Source organism: Athalia rosae, chromosome 3 (genome assembly GCF_917208135.1).
Source record: "Athalia rosae chromosome 3, iyAthRosa1.1, whole genome shotgun sequence".
NCBI classification, from domain to species: Eukaryota; Metazoa; Arthropoda; class Insecta; order Hymenoptera; family Athaliidae; genus Athalia; species Athalia rosae.
The window spans coordinates 21,394,435-21,419,079 of NC_064028.1; the positions used below are offsets into that span (position 1 = coordinate 21,394,435).

The 24,645-nt window shown below is 36.0% G+C and overlaps 5 protein-coding genes across 8 annotated transcripts; 3 read left to right on the forward strand and 2 right to left on the reverse strand.

The window, feature by feature from the left end:
* Positions 1–224: 224 nt before the first annotated feature.
* Positions 225–4,969, forward strand: LOC105690027 (D-glucuronyl C5-epimerase B). Of its 3 annotated transcripts, XM_012407515.3 has the most exons (7): positions 225–494; positions 590–631; positions 1,087–1,222; positions 1,338–1,481; positions 1,560–2,273; positions 2,350–2,537; positions 2,615–4,969. In XM_012407515.3, coding segments are annotated over exons 2-7 (1,716 nt in total). In that variant the 5' UTR covers positions 225–494; positions 590–629; the 3' UTR covers positions 3,147–4,969. The 3 variants fall into 3 exon arrangements, with proteins under 3 accessions (XP_012262938.1, XP_012262930.1, XP_012262947.1); XM_012407507.3 differs by having other exon boundaries at positions 225–631; XM_012407524.3 differs by having other exon boundaries at positions 225–631; positions 1,087–1,144.
* Positions 4,970–6,220: 1,251 nt separating this feature from the next.
* On the reverse strand, positions 6,221–9,896 carry LOC105690020 (rab5 GDP/GTP exchange factor). Its single transcript, XM_012407495.3, has 9 exons — positions 9,587–9,896; positions 9,238–9,356; positions 8,852–9,109; positions 8,639–8,768; positions 8,460–8,557; positions 8,144–8,400; positions 7,922–8,053; positions 7,611–7,856; positions 6,221–7,549 (listed from the first exon to the last, which is right to left on the reverse strand). Exons 1-9 carry the CDS (start codon positions 9,754–9,756, stop codon positions 7,094–7,096), a joined length of 1,866 nt encoding a protein of 621 aa, XP_012262918.1. The 5' UTR covers positions 9,757–9,896; the 3' UTR covers positions 6,221–7,093.
* A 93-nt stretch (positions 9,897–9,989) lies between these two features.
* Positions 9,990–13,085, forward strand: LOC105690308 (centrosomal protein of 131 kDa). The gene is made up of 10 exons (XM_012408006.3): positions 9,990–10,534; positions 10,616–10,712; positions 10,802–10,901; positions 10,968–11,409; positions 11,497–11,714; positions 11,784–11,943; positions 12,035–12,291; positions 12,394–12,565; positions 12,662–12,825; positions 12,907–13,085. Exons 1-10 carry the CDS (start codon positions 10,139–10,141, stop codon positions 13,043–13,045), a joined length of 2,145 nt encoding a protein of 714 aa, XP_012263429.2. The 5' UTR covers positions 9,990–10,138; the 3' UTR covers positions 13,046–13,085.
* A 139-nt stretch (positions 13,086–13,224) lies between these two features.
* LOC105690313 (GTP-binding protein 128up) lies at positions 13,225–15,569 on the reverse strand. The gene is made up of 8 exons (XM_012408019.2): positions 15,331–15,569; positions 15,092–15,257; positions 14,875–15,005; positions 14,548–14,787; positions 14,299–14,467; positions 14,082–14,211; positions 13,866–13,988; positions 13,225–13,796 (listed from the first exon to the last, which is right to left on the reverse strand). Exons 1-8 carry the CDS (start codon positions 15,370–15,372, stop codon positions 13,694–13,696), a joined length of 1,104 nt encoding a protein of 367 aa, XP_012263442.1. The 5' UTR covers positions 15,373–15,569; the 3' UTR covers positions 13,225–13,693.
* A 422-nt stretch (positions 15,570–15,991) lies between these two features.
* On the forward strand, positions 15,992–22,803 carry LOC105689344. 2 transcript variants are annotated; one of them, XM_020854500.2, is made up of 4 exons: positions 15,992–16,648; positions 18,707–18,803; positions 19,223–19,396; positions 20,887–22,803. In XM_020854500.2, exons 1-4 carry the CDS (start codon positions 16,637–16,639, stop codon positions 22,245–22,247), a joined length of 1,644 nt encoding a protein of 547 aa, XP_020710159.1. In that variant the 5' UTR covers positions 15,992–16,636; the 3' UTR covers positions 22,248–22,803. The 2 variants fall into 2 exon arrangements, with proteins under 2 accessions (XP_020710159.1, XP_048508778.1); XM_048652821.1 differs by lacking the exon at positions 15,992–16,648 and adding an exon at positions 17,015–17,311.
* The last annotated feature ends 1,842 nt before the right edge of the window (positions 22,804–24,645 follow it).

Consider the following 24,645-nt stretch of genomic DNA (forward strand, 5'->3'; position numbering starts at 1 on the left):
CACAGCATAGCCAACATTCTCTGTTAAATCAAACTCTGATCGTAAATTTATCTACTGTCATCTTGAGTTCAATATTTACTTTGAAGGGTCTAATCGCACACAGCTTCTCTGTTATTATTGAATCGTATTGGGTATCCGAAAAGGCCTTGTGCATTTTATGAATTTATTCACCGATTGCATTTATATTTGTTATTTCAGCATGTTACCAACTGCTAAACCAAAACCTATTCGATCTAACTGTTCACTGCTATTTGAGAGGGTTGGGCTCGCAGACGTATAGCTGGGCCACGGATCTGTTTTATTTCAATGATGCATTTATAGCCTATGGCTATTCGGTGTTGTCATCCTCGGTTGAAAAATTGAGTCAGAGAAAGTTTACATTTTTTTTTAATGATAATCTCAAGGTAGTGTTGTCACTGCCAAGGCCTGCAGGAGAGGAAGCTGGAAGTCACATTCTTTTCCTCAAATCCATTTCATTCTGCAAAGAAACTTGTGTCTGTCATTTAATTTAAGAAGATGGAATAGTTATAATGCTGAAACCTAACGTGATAATTTAGAAGACTACAATAAAAAAATCCATGTATTGCAGGATTACTCAATTGGGAGAGAGCAAAGATAAATCATATGTCATGTAAGTGTGTACCTATTCCGTCAACAGACCGCAGGCCCTTTTGACCATTTACAAACAAAATATGTATTTAGGAATTTCTCATGCTTACACATGGCTATAAATAAATGTCTGTTTACTTCAACTGTCATAAATAGCTACCCAACATTATCAGTGACGTTTTTGATAGTGCTGAATTTATCCAATTAAGCAATGCACTATAATGTTTCTTGTCGAATCAATTCCTTACTGCTCTTTGGAACTTATCTTACCCCTGAAAATATAATTCTTGTAATTTACTATCTTATTAAAAAGTTTGCACCAATAGGAGTCATGATATCATCATATTTCTCAGTCTTACACATTTTAGTCGTGTACAAATTAGATAGAGTTGATCTTGTTCTCCATTTTACTCTCTTGAACTTATTACGGTCTGTTGAAGTAGAATAAATGAGTAACTCATATTCATTGCTTCTTAGGTTGTATATGATGATGAGAGTCAACTTAAAGACATTACTACTAGTCCTTGTTGCTGCTGTATGTAGCTCTCTATTCACATTGTGGTATTATTGTGGACTTAAGACTTCAGAATGGAAAACAACCCTGCAGTACAAAGTAAATGTCAATGGTGGTGAAATTATCAGTTCATAATATGTCACCATTCATTGCATGCGACGTTGTTTCCATGAGAATACACACGTTACAATAAACCTTATTACTATTCTTGCAGAGCAATTTGGTTGATCGGGCTAGTAATGAACTCCCAGGCAACGAAGAGATTGACTGTTACATAAATGGAGGATATTCAATCGGTTGTCGGAAAGAGGGTGATGAAGTTTATCTGCCATTTTCATTCATCCACAAGTATTTTGAGGTGAAACGAAATACTGATGCAGAGAATAGGGGCAAGGAGGCTCAGGACTGTTGTTTATGAACCATTGAATGTTTCCAGGTTTATGGAAAATTAGCAACCTATGATGGGCTGCAGAGGTTTGAGTGGTCACATAGTTATTCTAAAGTTATAAGCCCTAAGGGAAAATATGATCCACGAGGGGTGTTCATGTACTTTGAGAATTACAACGTTGAAGTGAGAGAAAGAGTAAAATGTGTGAGTGGTAGCGACGGAGTGCCAATTTCTACTCAATGGGAAAGCCAGGGCTACTATTATCCAACACAAATTGCACAGTTTGGACTTTCTCACTATAGTAAGAATCTCACAGAACCAGAACCACATAAAAAAACTATTGAAGATTCTGATAAAACTAAACAAGTCTGGACTGTACCCCAGGGCTCTGTAGTATTGAGACAGTATGATAAACGAGTGAATAGTTACGTGATGAAATACGCTACACCGGAAACAAGTAGCTCCGGTATATCGTTGAAGTTTGATCACATACTTGACTTGGTCCTAAAGTTAGATTTATGTATCAAGGATAATGGCAGCTTCACAGTTGTGTTGCAATCTAGAGAAAAAAAGGATACTTATTATCTACATTATACAACAAGAAATTTAGTAATGCAAACACATGACAATCATATTTATTATGGTATTGGTTTATCCAATAATCGTTGGAGGCATCTTACCAGAGATTTGGTGGTCGACTTACAAAAAGGACTCAACTTGAGTGACAAAACTAAGAAGAAGTTATCACGTTCCAAGTTAAAGGTAATTCACTCATACTTTGGTAACAAACTGATGAATTTGTAAGTATCTGGTTTAATAATTTATTTATTTCAATTAGGCGATAAAAATGATACTGTATGGCTCGGGTATGATCGACAATGTAACATTGTCAACAAGTGAACATATGGAACAATTTTATGATGCTGCACGATGGCTGGTTGCAAATCAAAACATAACTTCCGGAGGCTGGCCAAATCCCGTTAGACGAAAAGTTGCCACTGGAATGGCTACGTTGGAACCAGGATGGTAAGATTTATATGTTGAACCCGAAGATGGTAAAATTTCTAGCTAAGTAATTCGACTGTTAAAAATTTTCTGTATAGGTATTCTAGCATGGGACAAGGACATGCGATTTCAGTATTATCCAGAGCTTATTACCACTCAGGAGATGAGCGATATTTGCAAGCAGCTATTCGAGGATTACGTCCCTTCAGATTATTGTCATCAAAAGGTGGAGTAGCTGCTACGTTTCTTGGTAAATACGTTTGGTACGAAGAATATCCGACTACGCCTTCTTCTTTTGTATTGAACGGTTTTATATTTTCGTTACTTGGGTTATATGATTTGAAAAGTATAGCATCAGGCAGAGATGCTGATGAAGCTGCGAGTTTGTTTGACCAGGGTATAACTTCTCTAAAGAGCATGCTAACCCTATATGATATGGGCTCAGGAACAACATACGATCTACGTCATTTCACGCTTAAAATAGCACCCAATCTAGCTAGGTGGGATTACCATGCTACGCATGTCAACCAGCTTCTCTTACTGAGTACGATAGACAACGATCCAATTTTTACTACCACCGCAGAGCGGTGGATAGGCTATATGAATGGAAAAAAAGCTGCACATAATTAATTTAACTGATATCATACTTTTTCATTTTATTAGGAGTACTGCTTGTCTGTAATGACCGGCCTACGCGTTGTTGGCGCAAGTACTGACCGCTCAAAAAAAAAAATCGTTCTAATGAGTTTCAATAGGAATTTTTGATGCTTTGACGTACATATTTGAGTTAGCTTATTTATATACCTAGATAGTTAAAATATTGAAATAGTCGATACAGTGTCTCTGTATCAAACTGAGTGAGATGCTGAGGATTCGTTATATCTAACAACTGCAAATTTATGATTGCAAGGCTTAATTTCTTGTAGAAAAGATTTGGCTAATTCGAGAAATATTCTGTTGTAAAATACGTGCTTGCCTTTTAAGATACTTGTACATTAGGTTCATATCTTGATCGTATTATTGTTCGCCTTATAGTCTGTGTATCTACCTGATCGTATTATCGTCGTTAAATCTCATTACGTGATCCGGGCAAACAGAGATGTACTTGAAAAAAATTCTATTAATTCTGTTGCGATTTGCAGATGCAATTGTTGAAATAAAAACTGTTGCTCTTACACATCGTAGATTGTATTTAGATCAAACTTGGCGGAATTCTACTTTCTTTGATTAAAAAACAAGTCCTCTGCCACAAGACAATTCCGTTCTTAGTATTCAATGATAAATAGTAGATACATGATTTTTGTTGGTGGAAAAGCGGCGGCTGTGACCTAATATTTATTATTTTCATCAGCATTCTAGTATTGATATTACTCATTTTGGGATTATGTAGGATCTATGTCTGAGCTTACTCTGAAACTTATGAGCATTTAATCGAGGTAACTTTTCATTTAACATAAATGCTTATTCACAAAGTCACTCTTGAAATTAAGTGATTGGCTTCAATAAATGCCTGTTTTTTGGATCGTGATACCGGCCGATCACAAAAAAACAGACAGTTTGACAGAAATTGATTCAAGTTACTTGCCATTCATTAGTTATAATTTGTTATTAATTTTCTTTAACATTTTATATTTCTGTGGCGTGAAAATATAGGCAGAGATATCAAAAGAACTTTTGTACAAAATAGGTATGTCCGAACTATGAGCTTTATAAATATGAAAAATTTGACGTAACGATCTTCGCTATTGTATTTGTTATGGAGTAATTGATCAGATCTCTCTTTACATGAATATAGGATGAGTATTTTATACATAAAAAAAATTTCAATCTTGCAAAAATTCATATATTTCATCTGAAGTATGCCTTAAAGATTTTGATAATATTTCTATGATTCATTTCAAGGTTTGACTCTAAAGAATTTTATACTATTTACATACTCTTATATTTGTTTCACATGTGGTTTTTTAACGGATAAAATACTCAATACTCGTTTGATATTCGGACCAGTCTCTTTGAACGTTACCTGATCTTTTTTGACTCACAGTATTATGCTTATAAATTAATTTGAATTTGCTACGTTCAACACTAGAATAAATGATAAGATAGAGAAAAATTTACTGAAAATCTAGATTTGATATCGTCATGAATCAATTGTCCCATGGGACATGGCGTGAAATACTTAGGTGTCATCTAAAGACTGTAAGGATCTTACTTCTTAAATCAGGTACTCGTACCTTTAAAATTCATTCAAGCCATCAGTCTTCAGATGCTTTATGGCTCTTCTCTCGAGTTAATATTATAGGTAACAGTAGACATAACATATTTATGGCAACCATATTTGTATTCTGTAGACAAGCTTTCAGATATAAAGTAGTCGGATTATTCAAACCATCCTATGTAGGAAAAAAAAAACTGGAAGTGGTGTATCGACACTTAGAAATAGCTTACAAAAATACATGTTGATAAACTCAGCTAGAATGTAATCGACCGGTAATTTTACTCGAAAAATTCAAGTAGTTCCAAACAGGCATTATCATTCGAGTTTAAAAAATTGAAATAAAACTTTTATACCTATTATTTATTTGCAATTATTAGAACCTGCCGGTTTGGTTTTAAATTGTGTCGTGAGTCTCTAAAAACTGCTGTAAGAAAAAAGATACATTAAAATAATGATCTTATACTATTTCTAATTAAATATAGTGGAAAAAACAAAACCTCAAGGAACAGGGTAGATTTTAGTGATATACTATCTAGGAAATCTTCTAGGTGCTTTTTGACTATGGAATTTCTTCGAAGAATAATCCATGCACATCATTATGTATTGCAGAATAGTGATCAAAAATTTTAATTTCATAGGCATGATATAATATAAACTTTGCACGCTTTGTTCTAATCTAGCTGAAAATTGTGAAGAATTTTCATTATTCTGCAATAAGATATTGTATGCTTATATTGATACTGATTGCAATCCCTGTGTCACTTTTATATACTATGTACTTTTAGTTAAGAGAGGCAATCAGTTGATTTAAGAACGAGATTTCAACAAATTGAAATATTCGTTACTCTGTCAATTTTCACTGGCGCAGATACTTACCTTCTATTTATTATCGACAAGTACTTGTCAAAAACAAAAATAATGTAAATAATGTAAACTTGGCGAATTGTCTAAACTTTTGGAGATTTTTTTTGCTCCTGTATAGACTTCTCTCTGAATGCAGTATTTAAAACAGTGTTAAAAATAGGAATAATCAATTCTGATTAGAGTATTTTTTTTAGTATACGCTGTAATTCTATTTAATTCGATGAATCATAACTTAAGAAAACATTATTTCATATTACTCGTCTGGTCATTTCACGTTTTAATTTTATAAGTTTTCATTACTTCACATTCCAATCATATTAATCTCATTTTGTTATTGTAGCTATATTTTCGCAATGAATATAATTTAACAAAGAATGTTTGTATAATACGTACACACAAAATATGCACATATATATTCATGAATAGATATATTTCATTGTTATAAAATTCGTAATAGAAACCTGTTCAAAAACAATAGTAACTAGTTTTCAAAGCGTTAAAATGGGATGAGAAATATTCGTTTTCACGTGAAACGCCCTAGAAAAAAAAAGGAAGAGAAAAAGAAGTATTCGTAGTATAGGAAAATGGTTCGTGCACATCAAAAGATATAAATCCAAAATAATTATGTTCTGGTTTGCATTTTATTTACCGAGTATACGTGTAAACTGAACATAAAATATAAGATCTAATAATTTATTTCGTTGACCTCACCCCGAATAAATTTTGACTAATCTATCTAAATGGTCTGCAGTTTTATTTCAGTCCTTACATTTTGTGATCACACTACTGGTTACACAGTACACCTCAATGGAAGATTTAAGATTTGAACTGTTGAATAGATTGTAAATGAATTTATTCATGTACAAATACGATGATACACATCTCATAAGTTAAGGAACAGTAAGTGAATATTATACAATAGAACCATGATTTTCGAATATTCAAATTGTGATGCTTTTTCAATCAAGAAGAGTGATTGATTTACAAATCGACAAAGACAATTCATGATAAAAACATGTAATAGCTGCAACACGACATAGCTATGTCAAAAATTCTACTCTAAAAATATAATTGGTCTAAGACTTTACCTCATCTGTGTCAAATATCCTATTATTTTGACCAACCTAATCAGGCGTAATAGACTTTTCTATACACGATTTTTAATATAGCTCTGAGCTGATATCATAAAATTTCTCACATACCCATGATTAATTTTTTTTTTTCTTTTTTTTCATAACTCATGGTAAGTGCAACAACAGAAATGACCCAACTCGTGAATTGCATGTGCAATCTGGTGTTTGATTCGTGAAATCTTACCTCAATAAGCAATCAAAACTTGTAAGATTTATGGCCATTGATTTACTGCATGCCAACGTAACGATCCCATCTGTTGGAGCTGACTAGATACGATCAAACTTGTACCTCAATTTGTGCAATGAAGAATTTAAATCGCAATTGGCGACTGAATATAGCCTTGAATTAGACAACTACTTATCTAAATGTTGTGGAAATAGCCGGAATAATTGTCTCCATCCAAATCTGAGGAGCGATTTAAAGAAAGATCACCAGTATTGCATGGAATTGTGGGAATGTTAGTGCCCTGAATAGAAAAACCATGGTAATCTTCACGCGCCGGACATACTGGCTTTAAGAGAGAAGGCAAATTAGCGCTTGATCCTTGCGATTGATCCAGCAAACTATCGGAAGAATCTTTATCTTGAATATACGACTCCTCTGTTGTAAGATCGCATTGAGTATCTAAGCTTATCAAGCTAGTATCATCATCTCCCTTACTTCCATGAAGACCGCCATCCGAGTCAAATGGAGGAAAATCGAACGTAGGTGAAGGAGTAATACAATCGTCAATTGAAGGTCCTTTATAATCGTCAGCCTGGATGGAATTCGACGCTAAGTTTTCGCCCGTTTCGTCAGTCAACGTTTGTGAATAAATCTGTGAAAATAATGGTATTGCAAGTGTTGATAAATGACTGGATCTAGATGATTGAATATACCTGTGGTATAATTGGAGGTGGTAGTTGGTAGCTTTCTGCATCCACGCAGTCCAGATCAGTCGGCACTTTTTGACTCTGTTTAATTAGCAGAGGTGTGCGAGCTAATGCAGAATCTACTTCAGTTTTTATACTCAGTGGGAATTGGATGCATTTTTTTTTGAGGTCCTCGGCTTCCGCTATAATGTCCAGATTTTTTATTTTCAGTTCATCCAGCAGCGTGATGTGTTCACACATCAAATGTATACTCTGAAATAAGAATCAGTAAGGTCTTGAATATTTGAAGTTAAAAATTAACAAAATGTATCATGTACCTCACACATGGTGAGAGCAGATTCCCAGGTGCTCGCTGGTACGCGTGCGCCAGACATGTATGCATTGAAATCTTTCTCCGGCATGTTCAACGACTCTGCTGTCAGGTTTTCTATGAAAGATACTGCGCAACACTGTGAGGAAGAAATTAGTTGTCGGTTATAGGTGACAAGTGTAGGATAAAATCATACATTCATCACTATATTAGTTTTTGAATAAATTACCAGATTTGTAAAATAATAACCGCCTTCTCCAGTCATGAGTCTGCTAGCATTACAGAACCTTGTGATAAAGTTTATGTTACTCTTCAAACGTGCGGGATTAGCTTTCAGCACAATGAATATCAACGCTGGGAGAAATTCATCAGCTGACGCTGGTCCACCCACAGATTGTTGAAGTAGTAAAAAGATATTTCTACAGCAATGTACAACACAGGCCAATTTTTCTTGAGGCGCTTTGACAGAGTCCATGTTTAATAAATCTGGAATTATGATTATATTGTCCTACCAGGTCTCTTTGACTTCTCTTATATCTAATTACCTGTTATTGATGTGTAAACAAGCTCCCGGACATCCGAACTAGTTTCATGTATTCGACATTCTAAATTCTTCCCACTTACCCAATTCAGCTGCCGAATCCTAAACATCAGAATATATCATTACAACTATTGAACAGCTATTGGATGGATATCATTCTATCTTCCACGTGGCTTGTTATACCTATTTTGAATGGCCAAATCCTTTTCCTCATCCGTGGTTGATGGTGGACAGAACAATATGCTATATAATAAAGTCATTGTATACCTTTCGATGTAGTCTAACAAACGCTCTTTAGTTTCAGGAGCAATTTCTGAAAATTCAGAAAGGAATAAGGATAATTGTATCTGAATATGATTGTTATAAATACTGACAACTTGAATCAGAGGGCAATACCTGCATAATTGGGACTGTTTTCCATACGTTTTGCAAATACTTGATAAAAGTTTTGCGTAAGTTCTGAAAGTTCTTCCACCCTTTTAATGTCTTTATTCTGCAGAATATTATGCACAAAAGAACGTATCCATTTGCGAGCATCTTTTTCAGCTGGTGTCTTTGAAAGCAATACTACAAGATCTCGGCTATCTGATTTGACTTTGTCAAGTTCTGGATTGTCTTTAACTAACTCCTGCCATAGTTCCGTGACTCCTTGTGCTGGAATAGAGTTTTCATGCTATCTAAGTCTCACTTGGTCAATGTAACAACATCAATGTTGATAGTTATTGTTATAGTGATCTGTATTTGATGTATTTCTAGGAATAGACGATACTAATGAGTTATACTTTTTGTCGTTGGCTTCCTGAAAACAGAGAGTTTCAAAAGTTTAGTTTTCTTTTCTTGCTGTCGCTTCTTTTCTTCAAATTTATAGAAACCAGGTACTGCTGTCTTAGAGCTTGTGTTGCTGAAAATACGAACACAATTATTTTCAATTTGATATAGCAATTGCTGTAACAGATCATCAATACAATCTTATGTCTTATTTATCATAAGTTACATCGGTTTGAAAGAAGCAGGAATAGCAAAAGCTACAATTCATGTTGTTCTGTTCACAGATTATGGTAGGTCTAAATTGTTCCTTCACATATGCGGTTGGTTACAAAGCTGAATCCACGTGACATTTCGAATAAATACCTTTCCTGAGCTTGAGCATGTTCTCTCTGAGCTCGCTGCTTCTGTAGATGTTCTCTGTGACATTTACTGCAATATCCTTGCCACTCGGCATTACCAAAAAATCCACAACCATTTTTGCACTTTAAATCTGCCTCATCTATGCGTAGTGTTGGTGTCTTTATAGAGTACATGATTATCTGAATAAACTCTGACTAATTTGAAAAATTCTTCTTATTCAATTAAATGACTTCTTTTTACATTTACGTAATAAAACATAAAATTAACTGTGACTGAAACCATAACCTTTCTCATTTATTCACAAGTTACCCCACCATTCAGCGATCTGTCAAACGTCAGAAGAAACGTAAACCTTCGCACTTGCGCTTTGACAGTGTTTCCATGACAACCACGCGTCAGCTTGGAGCAAATTTTAAGTTTTTAGATATCCAGGGTAAAGTTATGTATGCACTTACTTTACCGCAGTAATTTTTCCATAAATGATGAATCAATTCCATTTTTCCGTAATGTTTAAGCTGGTGCACAAAATGCGATTGGACCACTCAAAACTAAGTAATGATTAATATAAAGCATCAAAAAGTAGCTTCAAAGCCACCCATCAGCAAATGTTCAATGGAGAGAAGAATGGACAAGGAGAAAGTGAAACTTGCTCAGAATAATAGTGCATCAAACTTGCCTCAAAATATTAGTGAAACTCTGAAAAAACCCGAGTATTTCGCAGTCGCTGATACTACTTCCGAAGAAATAGAAGCAATGATTGAAAACATTGGAATCGATATCCAGAAAATACAAGCTACTAGTGATTTTAACCAGAATGTCATACAGCCTAACTCTTGTTCGTTTGACCAACTGTGTTCTATGATCAATGATCTCGAACAAAATGTAACCGGACATGGAACTAGCAATGTAATTGATGAAAAAATCAGCAGTAACAGATATTCAAATAATCAGGTAACATCGATAATGTATTACTAATTTATTGGCATGGGTCGAACCGTTGCAATTTCTTTCTTCTAAGTTTGTCACATTTAGTTTCAGCCAGAAAGAGACTATTCTATGAAACAAAGTGGATCATCTCCTTCAACATATGAAGATATTATGACTTTATTAGAGATGTTGGATAATGATGGTAAGAGATTAGCTCCATCCTTGAAGTGCATGTAAGAAATAATCAAATGAACAGTTGAACATTATCTAAATATGTTGTAACATTTTCAGGGTATCTTTCCAGGGCCCCCAATGATCAGGCAAATGTTTACTCAAAGGTTGTTAGGAATACACCGGCCGATCAGTGTATTCAATGCTGCAATACCCAAGGGTAAAAATAATGTTGTCTTACAAGGGGCTTTTTCACCAAGACAGCTGATTTATTTTGACATTACAGAATACATCCTGCATCAAGCTATTCCTCTAAGACTTTGAAAGAAGATTTAGCAACAGTGAAGTTGCAGTTAGAGGAGCGGGATAGTACTGTGGAGTTATTAAAGAATGAATTGAAGACTCAATGTCGTTCGGCTTGTGAAAAGATGGAATCACAGACAAAGAAGCATGCTGGTGAGCTGCAAGCTCAGAAGACGAAATACCAGACAGTAATAAAGAGGCATCAGAAATTCATAGAGCAAATAATATCTGATAAGAAGAACTTGACTGAGAAATGTAACGCTCTAACAGAGCACATTAAACAAATGGAAGTTAAATATCAGCGGGAAATGAAGGTTGCCGCTGAACGACATGGTGTGGAATTACAAAGAGCTAGAGAACTTTGTGCTGCCTCTGAAAAAATAAGACGTGAACGTTGGTTGGAAGCCAAAACCTCAAAGATTAAGGTTTTCTATACCAGTAGTATTAGAAACCATAAAACCCCATTGGTCGAAATTTAATAGTGAAATGAATGATAAATCGCTAATCAACAGGAAATGACCGTTAAGGGACTAGAGCCAGAACTCCGGAGTATGATAGAGCAGCATCAACAAGAGCTTCAAGAAATTCGCAGCGCTCACATCAAAGAGCTCCAAGATACCGAATTACGCACAATCCGTCGATCTAATCAGCAACTAGAACAATTACGCTTAGAACTCACTAGCAGTCATGAAAAGCTATTGAGCAATGAGAAAGACATTCTGAAAACTAGGTAAGTTAGATTAAATTTGAATTAACAAATCTATACGTGATAAAACTTATTAATACATTGTACCTGTAGATATAATGAAAAACTTGAACAGCAAGAGAGCTTATTTCAAGACCAACGGCGCAAGCTTATAGATGATTTAGAAGGTGGGAAAAAGATTTTAGCTCAAGAACAGCAGAGATTGATCGCTGAAAGAGATGCTGCAATAAACCTAGCTAATTCGCAATGCAGTGTATGTTGAAGAACTTATTAATATATGTAATAAGTATCGGTGGTTTGATATACTTCAGTCTTATAATTAATTTGTTTTTTATCTCATTTAGGAAAAAATAAACACTCTAATGCGACAGAACCAGATTGAAAAAAAAAACCTCCAAGAAACACTTCGGATAGAACAGGAGACTTGGATGGAAAATTATAGAAGACAGCAGAATACGAAATTAGAGAAAATGGAGTCACGTTTGAGAAATGAATGCAGTCGAGAGCGTGACAGACAAATAGAACTGGCTATTGAACGACTTGAAAAGGAGACACTTGAAATGAAAACCAGCCTCCAACAGAGTTCGGAAAATCGCCTGAGGTACTGAATTTGCCCATCCGTAGATTGTTACCACTGTATTTAGCCATTGCTTTGTCTTGAGAGACTAAAACTCGCATATTAATTCTCATTATTACATTTAAGATGTATGAAAGAGAAATATGAAGCTGAACTACAAGATGTGAGTAACAGTGAACAGTTATTAAAAAGTAAAGTAACATCGATGCAAGAACGCCTCACAGAAACCACAATACAGTTGCAAAAAACTGAGGAAAAACTACAACAATGTATGCTCCAAATCAGTAATTCTGCGCAGGTATATGAAACAACTTCGTTCTTGAGAAACTGATGATATGGTTTCGAAGGCTACGTTTTTGATATTTAAATGAAGAATTTCATCTATTTTACACAGTTGGTAGATCAACTAACTATTGAGAAGAACAATGCAAAGAAGATTGTTCGTCAAGAAATTGAATCGGAAAAACGGGAACTGGAGGATAAGATTGCATCACTCTATAAAGAGCTCACTGAGAATAATTCCAATAGGGATGTACAAATGGCTCAACTGTACAGCAGGTATTGTTTCATAAAATATCTCTCTTAGTTACTCATTGGTTCGATATTCATGGCTCACCTTTGTTTTTCTTTTTCCTCCAGGGTAAAATTACTCGTGACACAAAAAGATCTGACAATAGGAAAACTTGTGAAAGAAGCTGAAGAGTCGCAGAAGAAATGTGACCATTTGGAAAAGCTGTTGGACCAACAAAGAAAAGATTATGTACTGAAGTCTTTATAGCTAGATATAAATAAATATACTTAATTTAATACTAAACTTCAGTTCGTTTTCAGTACCCAATTTTATCCGGAATAATTTTTTATACGTTTATTGTGAATTATCTATGAAAATTTTTGAGAAATTCTGTAATTTTAAAACTACTGTCACTGCTACGGAAGGATGTAATCAGTACTTGCTAATTTAGTTTGTTTTCATCATTATATTTACAATGAACTGCCAATATCATAAGCTGTGGAAAGAATTTTTGTAATATCCCACCTTCAAAGTTTGAAATCTAATTTTTTAACTAAATCATAGAATACACATGCATCATTACATTTTTTAGTACCAGCCCATATTTTATTCAACACTTATTCCTAACAGCAAGACAATGATTTAAAAAAGAAAAATTTGTGAGGCTTTTGTAAAATATATGCCCTAATTTATGTGTATTATTACTTGAAGCCAGTTTTTGTAAATAATTATGCGATTTGCATAAGATAATTACACTGGTAATAATCATCTGGGTTTGTTGAAACGTTAAAAGATCATTACTTTGATAGGCGAATAAAATCGAAACAGTTTTCTTGAGATGCACCCATCATTTTTTTTAGATATTGGTATACCTTCAACACATTATTTGAGCCATGAAATTTCGCACCATCGGAATCACACTCTTTTAACAACCTGTACAACGTCTTCATCACTCAAGACATGATCTTTACCAACTTTTTGAGGCTGATGCTTCACAGAAGAGCCCCAGACGAGTGCGCTAAAGAAAAAAAAGATAGTTTTGAAGTTTGAAGGAAATACATCTATAGCGATAATAATTAACACTCACTATTTAAACTCCTTGGCAATCGAACGATGTAATTTGTTACAAAAATCTTCGACGGATCTTCTGTCAATATTCAAGACAACTGGTGAATTATAGTCAGGAAGTTGACCTTTTGGTTTGGTGTAACTGTACATCATAAATTATAAAATACATTATAGAAAAGTTATCAAAGTATATTATTGTAAATAAAAAGTTTACTCCATTGTAAAATGAACTAACATTCTCACGAGTTGTAGATACTCCCACATCTTTTCTAATAGATCATCAAAGTTCCATTTGTGGTGGGCAGAGATCGGTACGCAGTGTGGAATTTTATAAATAACATCCAACTCCTCGATACTAATTTGATCTGTAAAAGGGAGTTACGTTTTATTTGTGAAAAGGACATTAATTTCTTTACCTTTCCAAAAATGAATATGCATGAACAGGGGGTTACCTATTTTATTGAGGAGGTAAATACAGGGAACATAGACACGATTGCCCTCTATCACATCAATAAGGTCATCTGAAGTAGCATCATAACGTAGAGTTATATCTGCGTTGTGAATTTTGTATTCTGATAGGATAGACTTCACCGTATCTAAGTCAAGTTCAGATTGTGGGCCCTGTAGAACACTGTATCTTTCAGACCATGAAGTTTTCCATGGACTGTGATTTATTAGAAAAACAAAGAAAGGTCTCTCACCATGGTTTGCAAATTAATTCCACCTTTATCTTTTTTTCTAAATGTGAGATTTGGAGGTTGTTTATTGAGCCGCAAACCAAACCCCTCAAGTTCATGTTCGATGAGTCGTTTATGACCAAGAGGTTTAAGGACATCCAACACAATGAATATGAGGCTGCAAGTGCGCGCTACTGCTATGACTTGCCTCCCTCGACCTTTGCCATCTTTTGCACCCTCGATAATTCCAGGAAGATCAAGAAGCTAACGGGCAAAGTTGAGAATAAGTATAATCACTGACTTAAATATCCGTTATTCCAAGTATTAACAATATTATTGTTAATCACAAACCTGTATTTTGGCTCCTTTATATTTAATGCACCCAGGAACAGTGGTGAGGGTTGTAAATTCGTAAGCAGCAACCTCAGAATAAACACCAGCTAGTGTACTGAGTAGCGTTGATTTTCCAACAGATGGAAATCCTGTTGAGATACAAAGAGAGACTTTTAGATCGTTTTCTTCAAATATAAGACTTCGTTCTTCTAAATATAGTTTTTTCAGAACCCACCGACAAACCCGATTCTTGCATCACCGGTTTTGGCTACTTCAAAGCCTTGTTCACCTCCTCCGCCACCGCCTTTAGGAGTGATAAGTTCTCGCCTTAATTTGGCAAGCTTCGCTTTCAGTAACCCTAAGTGTCCAGAGGTGGCTTTATTTTTTTGCGTTCGAGCCATCTACAAGTTATCAAGTCATGTTGTAGAATTAGGTATTGAATCTGTTAGGAAAATATGATAATATATAGGTTACCTCGGCCTCGATAGAGGCGATTTTTTCTAGTATAGTACTCATCCTTGACGAGTTTCAAATAATTTTTTTTATTAATATACTGCTACGGTACTCGACAGGCTATTTCATAAATCATTCCTCGTTCAACGTTGACATTGTTCAATTTTCAACACGTGCACGAATACATGTTTAAACGGTGTAAAAGAAATTAGTCGTGTGTTAAAAAATAAATTGAAACCAGTGAGCTTCAGATACGTAGGTAGGAAAATCCACTCCACTTTGGTCGAGAGGACGATGCAAGTTGAAAACGCCCTCTAAAATAAAGGGGTCAAAGTTAATTACCGACTTTGGAGAACAGATATTGATAAGGTCGATCTAGTTGACCGAGTGGCCGTTAGATGATCAAAATTTAAATTACGGCGGGACGTAAACCAATTATCAGAAAACGCCGCGATATTCGGAATTCAAATATTGAGTACCTCGATTTTACAAATTGGAATGAAATTATTTATGAGGGCTTAGATTAGTATTAATCTTGTGGTATTTCATATCCAGGCGCCAACCGGTGATTGTAAATGAACTTCTCAAATTTCATCTGAAGGGTAGAAAAGAATAAGGGTAGCATACGGGCTTTGACGGAATCGAACGAGTTGCCCCGAGTCACAGCATCAGTGATCCTGATCCCGGTCGGGGAGCGACGGTCCAAAATCCAAATACGAAGGACCGCGCGACTGGGCGTGCGGGGCGGGCGCGAGTGGGAGCGAGCGGGCGAGTTTTAAGGGCCAATAGGGCTCGAAAGGCTTGGAAAAGGGTGGTCCAGCTTTGACAAGGTACCGAGGATAGAAACGGAGAAATACATCTGGATAAAAAGGTAGCTAAATTCGGTTAGAATTCAGGCCGATGGATTTTTAAGGCGAGGCGAACGCTTTCGCATCGGCATTAGAGGAAAGTGGGGGATCAGATCGCGGTGGAGGGCGAAGAGGGCATAGAGGGTGGAGAGGGTGAGTGAGAGGTCGTCTGTACGTACACGGAGAGAGAATCGATCTAAAACTAGGAGTCGCCGCAGTAACCGCTGGGAGGAAGCCACTGTTACAATTTTCCCCATATGCGTTAGTGAAATCTTAGATCGGGTAATTGTAAGATACCTTACCGGTAGGATGAGGCATTCGCTGTTAAACGTTGTACAAAAAAGACCCGTTCGCTAGGGTCCATTTTACAAGGTCTATTGGGAATCGGATCGAAGCAAAAATGCTGCAGCGTTCGGTGCAGCATTTCTTTTAAAATAAGTGCTTGTGGGACGGTCCCGTACCTGCAGGGATATGACGTAATGGCAAGAGAGGTATGGTACAACCTTATAATCAAGATATATATATATATACATACATATAGCTATATATATATATCAATTAATAATACACGATATCATCACCATTTGATTACATTGAAAAAAAGAAGGAATCAAAGTAGAAACGATGACTCTATAAATTTATTTTACCCCAAAATTTGCTACCCCACGTATATATTTTTTACAGGTATAAAAATCCAAGTTTGTAGAAAAATTCCGATTATCCGAATACCTGACATCGCACAGTTTGGTATATAGCGAGATTATTTTGCTCCACACACCCGTGACCTACTTCCCTGGGATTTGACCCCGTGTCGAATCGCGTTCAACGTACGCGGTCGTCTTCATTCTGACTTTGATCTGCGAGGACCTCGTTTATATCTGCAGTTGCCATAGCGCGTTTTATTAAACCAAGCTTTAAAATATTCTATTAGAGTTTTGTATAAACCTCGGCAATTTTCTTGCTTAAAATTATCTACATTGTTTTTTCTATAATAAAAAAACCGAGATTAGTTTTACTTCGACGACATCGTGATATATAACATGGATAATAACGTTTGTCGATCATAATCGTCAATTGCATTGATAAAAATACAGAGAAGACTTCGCTCCATCGATAAAGATTGATTTTATTTAAATTTAATGCGTTTTCCCGAGGTATGAGTCCTTAAAATAATTTTACACCGTATACTGCATATCTTTCGATTTACAAGGATTAAAATTATCACTCTCTGGAGAAGAAAAGGAATATTTTACACCGTATATTTTATTATCTAATCAATTGAACTGAGCTGATTACATACAATTTCAAAATAAAAGTAACAATATTTTTGACAGACAAAACGGGATCCCATAATTCGTCTCTGCGGCGAATTATGCAGTGTTCGAAAATTTCATATATCTATCTCAGACGGGAGTGTAGGTGATTTACCAACACCCAGTGTTTTTTCATAAAGATATTCAAATCGTATTGTAAAAATCTTTTCATCTTATTATTTAAGTATACCTCTATATCCGCATAGTGTTTTAAACCATTACCTTGCAATTTTCATATACTATTTTTTAGACTATGATTGAATGAGGTCAGTGTTTTCGACCATAAGTCGCGCTTGCGCTTTAGCCGCTTAGCGCCACCCTGTTGAAAACGTTGAACAGTAACCCAAACATAATTTGCAATCTTTTTCTTTTTTTTTTTTTTTGTTATTTTGAGAAATAAATTTTCTCCATCAAACCTGCACTCATTTTCGAATGAATTAAAAAATCTCGGAACGCGCGCCGATCATTTAATCGCTGTGGTCCAAAATAATCGATTGTCGTAAACGTCAACGTGGACGGATCTGTCATGTTTTAACTCAACAGAACTAAATGGCAAAAAAATTCCATTCTCTTTTCGTTCGGATCCTAAATGAAACAAACCCTTAACTGGTTTGCCATACGGTTTTCAACATTTTCTAAACCAGCATCAAATACTTTCTTGTCTAAATACTGGATATCCGTCACGCCCAGTTCAAAGGACACGATTAGATTTCGAAGTCTAAGCTCGCTATTATTTTAGAAAAGCAACTTTAAAACCATCCATCGATAATAGCTCGAGTTTGAATCGAACTGACGATGAAATGATTTTTCATCTCCTTTCTTACTGCCGGTTTGCAAAAAAGATGGAGAAAAAACGAAAACAGAAAGAAAAAAAAACTCACGTATACAGCTGAAACTGAACGAGGATTCCGACGAGTTTTAATAAGCTTAATCAAAGTTAACTCGTCCTAATTTTATACCTAATACCTAAATACCTACGTTGTCAGCATTTCTCGGACGAGTGCAGCTTTGCAGGCGATGGAAATCTTAGAAATGTACCTTATACGATCTTATATTATTTATCGTCTGAAAAATCCTGCAACGTACGCCCCATCGATACTTTATTTGTATCGAAACTTACCTGAGCTACTTACAGTCAACGGTCACCATTGATTGAGCAATATCTATAAAAAATTGTCATTTAGCGACATTATCTATTATAAACTTGGTAAAATAATGTATACGTTTGTGCCGCAGGAGTTACGGAGCAAAAGACCTTTTAAGATATGGGACAGTTGGCGAAACGTAAGAAAGGGACTGGTCGTTAGCAATTTTGAGGAACTGTTACACCGTGGTGAGTGACAAAAAAAATTCTCAAATTCGTTTTATAATGACGATGAAAAAGTGTGGAGAGAAAATAAATTGAGGGAAAAAAAATCCCACTTGCTGCTATAAGGTATATCGGATCGCACTCGACAGTGAACTCAGACTCTACTTAACTCCCGTTATACATAATGTGTATGAAAAAGATAAATATCATGAAAGGGTTGTATTTCGCTTGAATTTTGCTTACGTTTCGCATATAAAATAAATTGTCAAGTACGATCACGTGACGATGGCAAGGCCGACATACCTCTGTAACCATGTACATGAAAGTTAATTCAAATCAGTTTCGCTCTTTATCTGATATCTATGAAATTTAATGTCTTTTTTTTTACGATACTTATTTTCCGTTTATTTTAATATTTCTATTTTTTTTTCGTATTGTTTCAGGGAAAGAAAAGTTGGGCGTTCCCCAAAACGAGAATGTCTGTTTAGTGCTCGAATCGGACGGTACTCAGGTGGAGGACGGAGAATATTTCAAGACTTTAGCGAACAACACGATTTTGCTACTCCTCCGGCATGGCGAAAGGTGGTGTCCCACTGGCGTCGACATTATTCGGGCTGGTACGACAACCCCCCTTGGCAGCTCACTACAGCTCTGCCTTTTACTCGTTTTTCCTTGCCCCAGTCCTGGCAGTTGACCTTTTATCCCCTTTCATCCCCCTCCCCTACACGCTCCCAACTTCCAATTTTTTTTTCTCTCTCTTTTCCGTCCTAGCTCCGAGTGTTCTACTCCTTTTTTAAATCCTTCCTTCTTTACTGACTGGCCAGCGCACTTGAGCAACGTATATTGTGTCCAATATACGGGTTTAAGATTGGACGGAGATTGGATCGTTGGGTACTCTGTCCAATCTAATTATAGAGAGATGATTGAGAGTGGGGGTCGATGCTGAACAATGTGCAATGTGCATGCGGGGGTTGAACGAACGAAATATTACCAACGATCAATCGATCGATCAGAGAATCAGTTAAAACGATCTAAAAGAAAGAATCGAGGAGATCTCTTATTACACGATTGTTGGACTGGCCTGTCAACCTCTTCGATTAACGATCTTTCGAAAGAGGTCAGTCCTCACTTTCAATTAAAACAGTTCTACGATTTATTTCTACGTTAATCAAGAAAATGTCCAGGTTGCCGATTTTTATTCGTGCTCTTGAAAATTTTTATGAATTATTCTTTACCAATTAGAATAAATAAAAAAACTACTTCCGAAAATTTCAAAATGTGGTACACGTACTGTAAAAATATTACGGTGGGGACGTTGAAATTATTGTTTTTTTTTTGTAACTTATTTATTCGAGATTTACTTAAATTATTTTCTTCATTAATCAGTTCTGAATTCTGAGGAGATATCGATTTTTTTCTTTCCTTCAAACCGTCCCTTGGAGAGGGCTATTTTATTTATTTTTTTCCCCGTGGAAAATCGGGAACCTGCGCATTTTCTCGGTCCTCTCAGATTATTGCATAAATAGAATGGAGATAAACAAAAAAAATGTGTGTATAATAACGAAGAAATAGTAAAATTCTTAGTACGGATGGAATTAAATTCGCAGGAGTTGTATATATCTTACGGATCGTGCAGTAGTAAGTAGCGCGTCAGTCAGCCGCGGCTGACCATACCGGGGCGTAACTACTGGCGAAGTACAACAGATCCGAACGCGGCGTACGAGTAGTAGAGGTTATCGTGACGGTCAGACGCGCGCAGTAGTCTACATCACGCTAGGGTCAGACCAAGGCGCTCGGGTAGAGCGATGTGTTTTCTGGTTTTTTGTTGTTTCTCTCTCAGGAGGGCGCGTGCTTCTTTGAAATATCGACGAACGGTTTGTACAGCATGTAAATAAGAGCGAATGGTCCCGCAATCTCAATCCAGTTTTATATCTCGTTCGGATCGTTAAAATCGTAGTTTTATTCGGGTTTTGTAAATTCAACGTGATCGACACGGGGCGATCGAGTCTTCTTCGGAGGTTGATGGGATAGAGAAATAGAGAAGAATAGAAATGGCGAAGATAGCGAAAGAACAGTAATTAACTTATTACGTACGATTTTGTTTCAGCAATTTCAGCAATTCCGAAAATAGTTTGCGAAACGATTCACGCATTGGAGTTGCACGATGAAACGCCATCCTGGAAAATTATGGACAATAAAGGACGTGTCACGGTGGTTCTCCACTGGGATCAGCGATCATCGTCGCAGGTTCAACAGCCGAAATCTGCGGACGGTCAAAGCTCGAAATATTCGCCAACGAAAAAGACGGAGCTTAATTCAGTAGGACAGAGGCCGTCTCTAGTGATACAAACGAGCCTTGACAAGCTTCAGAGTTATCACGATGGGATCGGGATCGGTATAGGGATCGGTAATGGGAAAGCTGGAGGCCATGTCGCGGGCGACCTAGGCGGCAGCGTTGGTGGTATTGGCGTAAGTGGCGTGGGAATAGGTCCCCGTTATAGCAGCCCTCAAATAACTGTGATAAATCATGACGATATGGTACAGAAGAGTTTTACTAGTCCGAGTCATAGTTCCTACGGGCCGATACTGGCTCCTGGCTCAATATCATCGTCTACCCAACACACGAGCGGAGTGCCAACGAGCCGTCTAGTGAAGCAGAGTACTAATTCGTTCGATAGTACCACTATTCATATCCACACGCCAGAGTGTTCGAATCACATTCATCAGCCGGTCGTGAGAAACGGTAGTCCTGTAAACGGTGCGGACGGTAGTAGTGCAGCGGAATGTGATTTCCACTGTTGCGCGTTGCACGAAGAGGGCAGAAGGATCGCCGTACACAAATCGGTAGCGACATCGCCGATACAAGATGCGCAGCAGCAGACACCCTCGCCTCAACCCCCCTCATCGCTTTCGGACGGTACGCGTCGTCCCGGTATGGTAAAGGGTCACGTACGATTTCGCGACACCGAAGACCGAGACGAGGGCTCATCGGGTCCTGGCCAAAGATTGGGCGGTGGTAATTCCGCAGGTTCGTTTCACGGTGGTCATACAGTAGGACATCCCCATCACCATCACAATCATCATCAGGAGCACGATAGTTCGGAATCTGAAACCGAAAATACAATTATGGAAGACGAAATCGTAACTTCCGAAAAATTTTTACTTCTCATTGATCAACTCACCGTAGATCAAAAGCATCATCTTAGCATCAAGGATATCGGTATTATACTCGAGAGGCTAAGCTCTAAGATATTAGACGTTGAAAGATTGGATCGAGAAAGCGAAAGCGAGGAATGTTACAATTGGACTATTAAGGCGGTTATTAGGGGAGACGTACTCAGGGAATTAGGTGTTATCTACAACGGGAATTACTACGCTATTTCGGAACACCCTGGGTACAAGGAAGAGTCAGAGGAGAATAACGAGGACAATGAAGAAGAGGAAGAGGAGGAGGAAGATAGACTTTAATATGACGCTGTTTTAATAGTTAGATAGATTATACCTATACCTATTAATGGTTATTATTAACTATTATTAACATAGTATGTACTAACATAAAACGTGATTTTTTTCAAATGTTTTCATAATAAAAAAAAAAAAAAAAATACAAAACAAAACAAATGCATCGTAATAATAATAAAAGAAAACAACAACAACAACAAAAAAGAGAAGAAGAAAGGAAAATGAAAAAAGAAAGAAATAATAATAATATGATTAATAATAATAATAATAATGAATAATAATGAATAATGAATAATGAATAATAATAATAATAATAATAATAATATGATATAACATTAGTTCTAAAGGAGGTTGTTGAAATGTACTTATTAAATAGTGTGTATACATTATGTAGGAATCATTGGGATACGGATCATCTCCGTAACCGTCCACAACACTGCCCTATCTAAAAACAAGAAGAAAAAAAACCAAAAAAAAAAAAAAAACAATATGAATATATTATAAAAGTTCAATCCTGATTAATATGCCATTCTATTTCATATTGTGTTGTGTATATCTCAAAGACTGCATTATTATTATTATTCTTATCCCCCCAACAGAAAAAGCTCCTCAACATCTTTTCTCAATCGATTGACAATTAACTTCATGATCTATATACCCTATATAGTACATACAATATATAGGGTATATAAATATATATCCTACAATATACATAAATATATTATACCTATATACCGACAGATGCCGCTTCCAAGTTCCTCCGTCACATTAATATTATTATACAAATATATATATATATAATATTATATATATAGTCACAAAGTTTTACATACATTTATATAATATCACATTTTGTATATTAATCACCGCCTAGATATATAGTAGTAATAATAATGATAACAATAATAATAATAATATTAATATTTGAGGAGCTTATATATAGAATGCATATACACAATTTCACGATTTCAAACCGCCATTATCATTGTTGGGAATGTATAAATCGTTGAATTTCTCTTATGGAAACCATGAATATATAGGTATATGTACATAGGATTCAATTAACAATTTTAAGCTACGTAAATTTTATTTATTCGATTAATTATTTCGGATTTATAAAACTCAAATCTCTGGTGACCGAGTTCGCGAGCTTTATTTAATGAATTTTTTCTCTTGCTTGATTAATTTTTATTTCTGTCCTTATTTTTTCATTGTTTTTTTTTTTTTTTCCCAGCTATCGCCTGGTAATGTTTATACAATTTTTATAATAATAAGAACATGAATTTTTCAATTAATTATTATTTCCATCGTGAATTAAACTTGTGTGTACAGAGTATAAACCGAGCGTGATGGGATATAATAATTCGCTGCGCAAATATTTTATGGTATTCTAGAGAGAGCAAACATTTTTTCTCTGCTTTCTTTTTCATTTTTCTGGTTCACTTCTTGTTTTTTTTTCACCTCGAATGCGATGAATATATCATAAATACCTGGAAAGTGGAACGAGAAGAGAAGAAAAGAAGAATAATATCTACCGGATGTTAACGTTGACAGGTAAAACAAATGATTCTTTAGTTATGCGAAAGTGCTGTGCAAAATTTATTTCTCTCCTCTCAGTTTCCTTGATCTGTATCTTCTCTTTTTTCTCTCTTGTAAAAATTATTACCTAGTTTCACGTTACGTGTATTACAGTGTTGAACTTTCAGGTGAAATATCTGTAGGTATATCGTTGTAACCAGTTACCTACCGCTAACGAGCTGCCCGATCAAGGTTCACAAAATCCCTAGGGATATGAAACGATACGATAGCTGCACATTTTTATTAAGCTCCCTTCGAACTTTTCATTTTTCAGTTTTAGTTTTACTTTCTTTTGGAAGGAACGTATGTCGTTGATTTGAGAGGGAGTGGGAATCATAGGTAATGCAATCGCGGTTCGTTAAGACACGAAACTTTTCCACAATTTCAACCGGGAAGAGATCGTTATTGCGGAGGCATGGTTACATGAAATAAAACCTGCAATGAATTGAAAGAAAAATCACTAAGTAAATGAAAAACAAAGGACGGGAAGCGATCGGAGAATCGTTATAAAGTTCTGAAATGTATTTCCGCAAGGGTACGGGACATCAGAAACGCGGGGTATCCCGAAGTCGTTGGCGAAGTTATTGACGAGCTTTTGAGAAGCATCGGAGTGGAACGATCCGTCGACGACGATGACATGGGGCGAGTGACAGAAATGAGAGAATCAACGAGATGAAAGACAAATGACCCACAATTCGAATAATAATTGTTACAACATATTTCTGCCGTTTGGTATCCCACAAAATAATGAACAAAAAAAAAAAAGCCTCAAAATCACAGCAGCGCCCGAGTGAAACGTGCTTTGAAAAAGGAATAAATCTCTGCG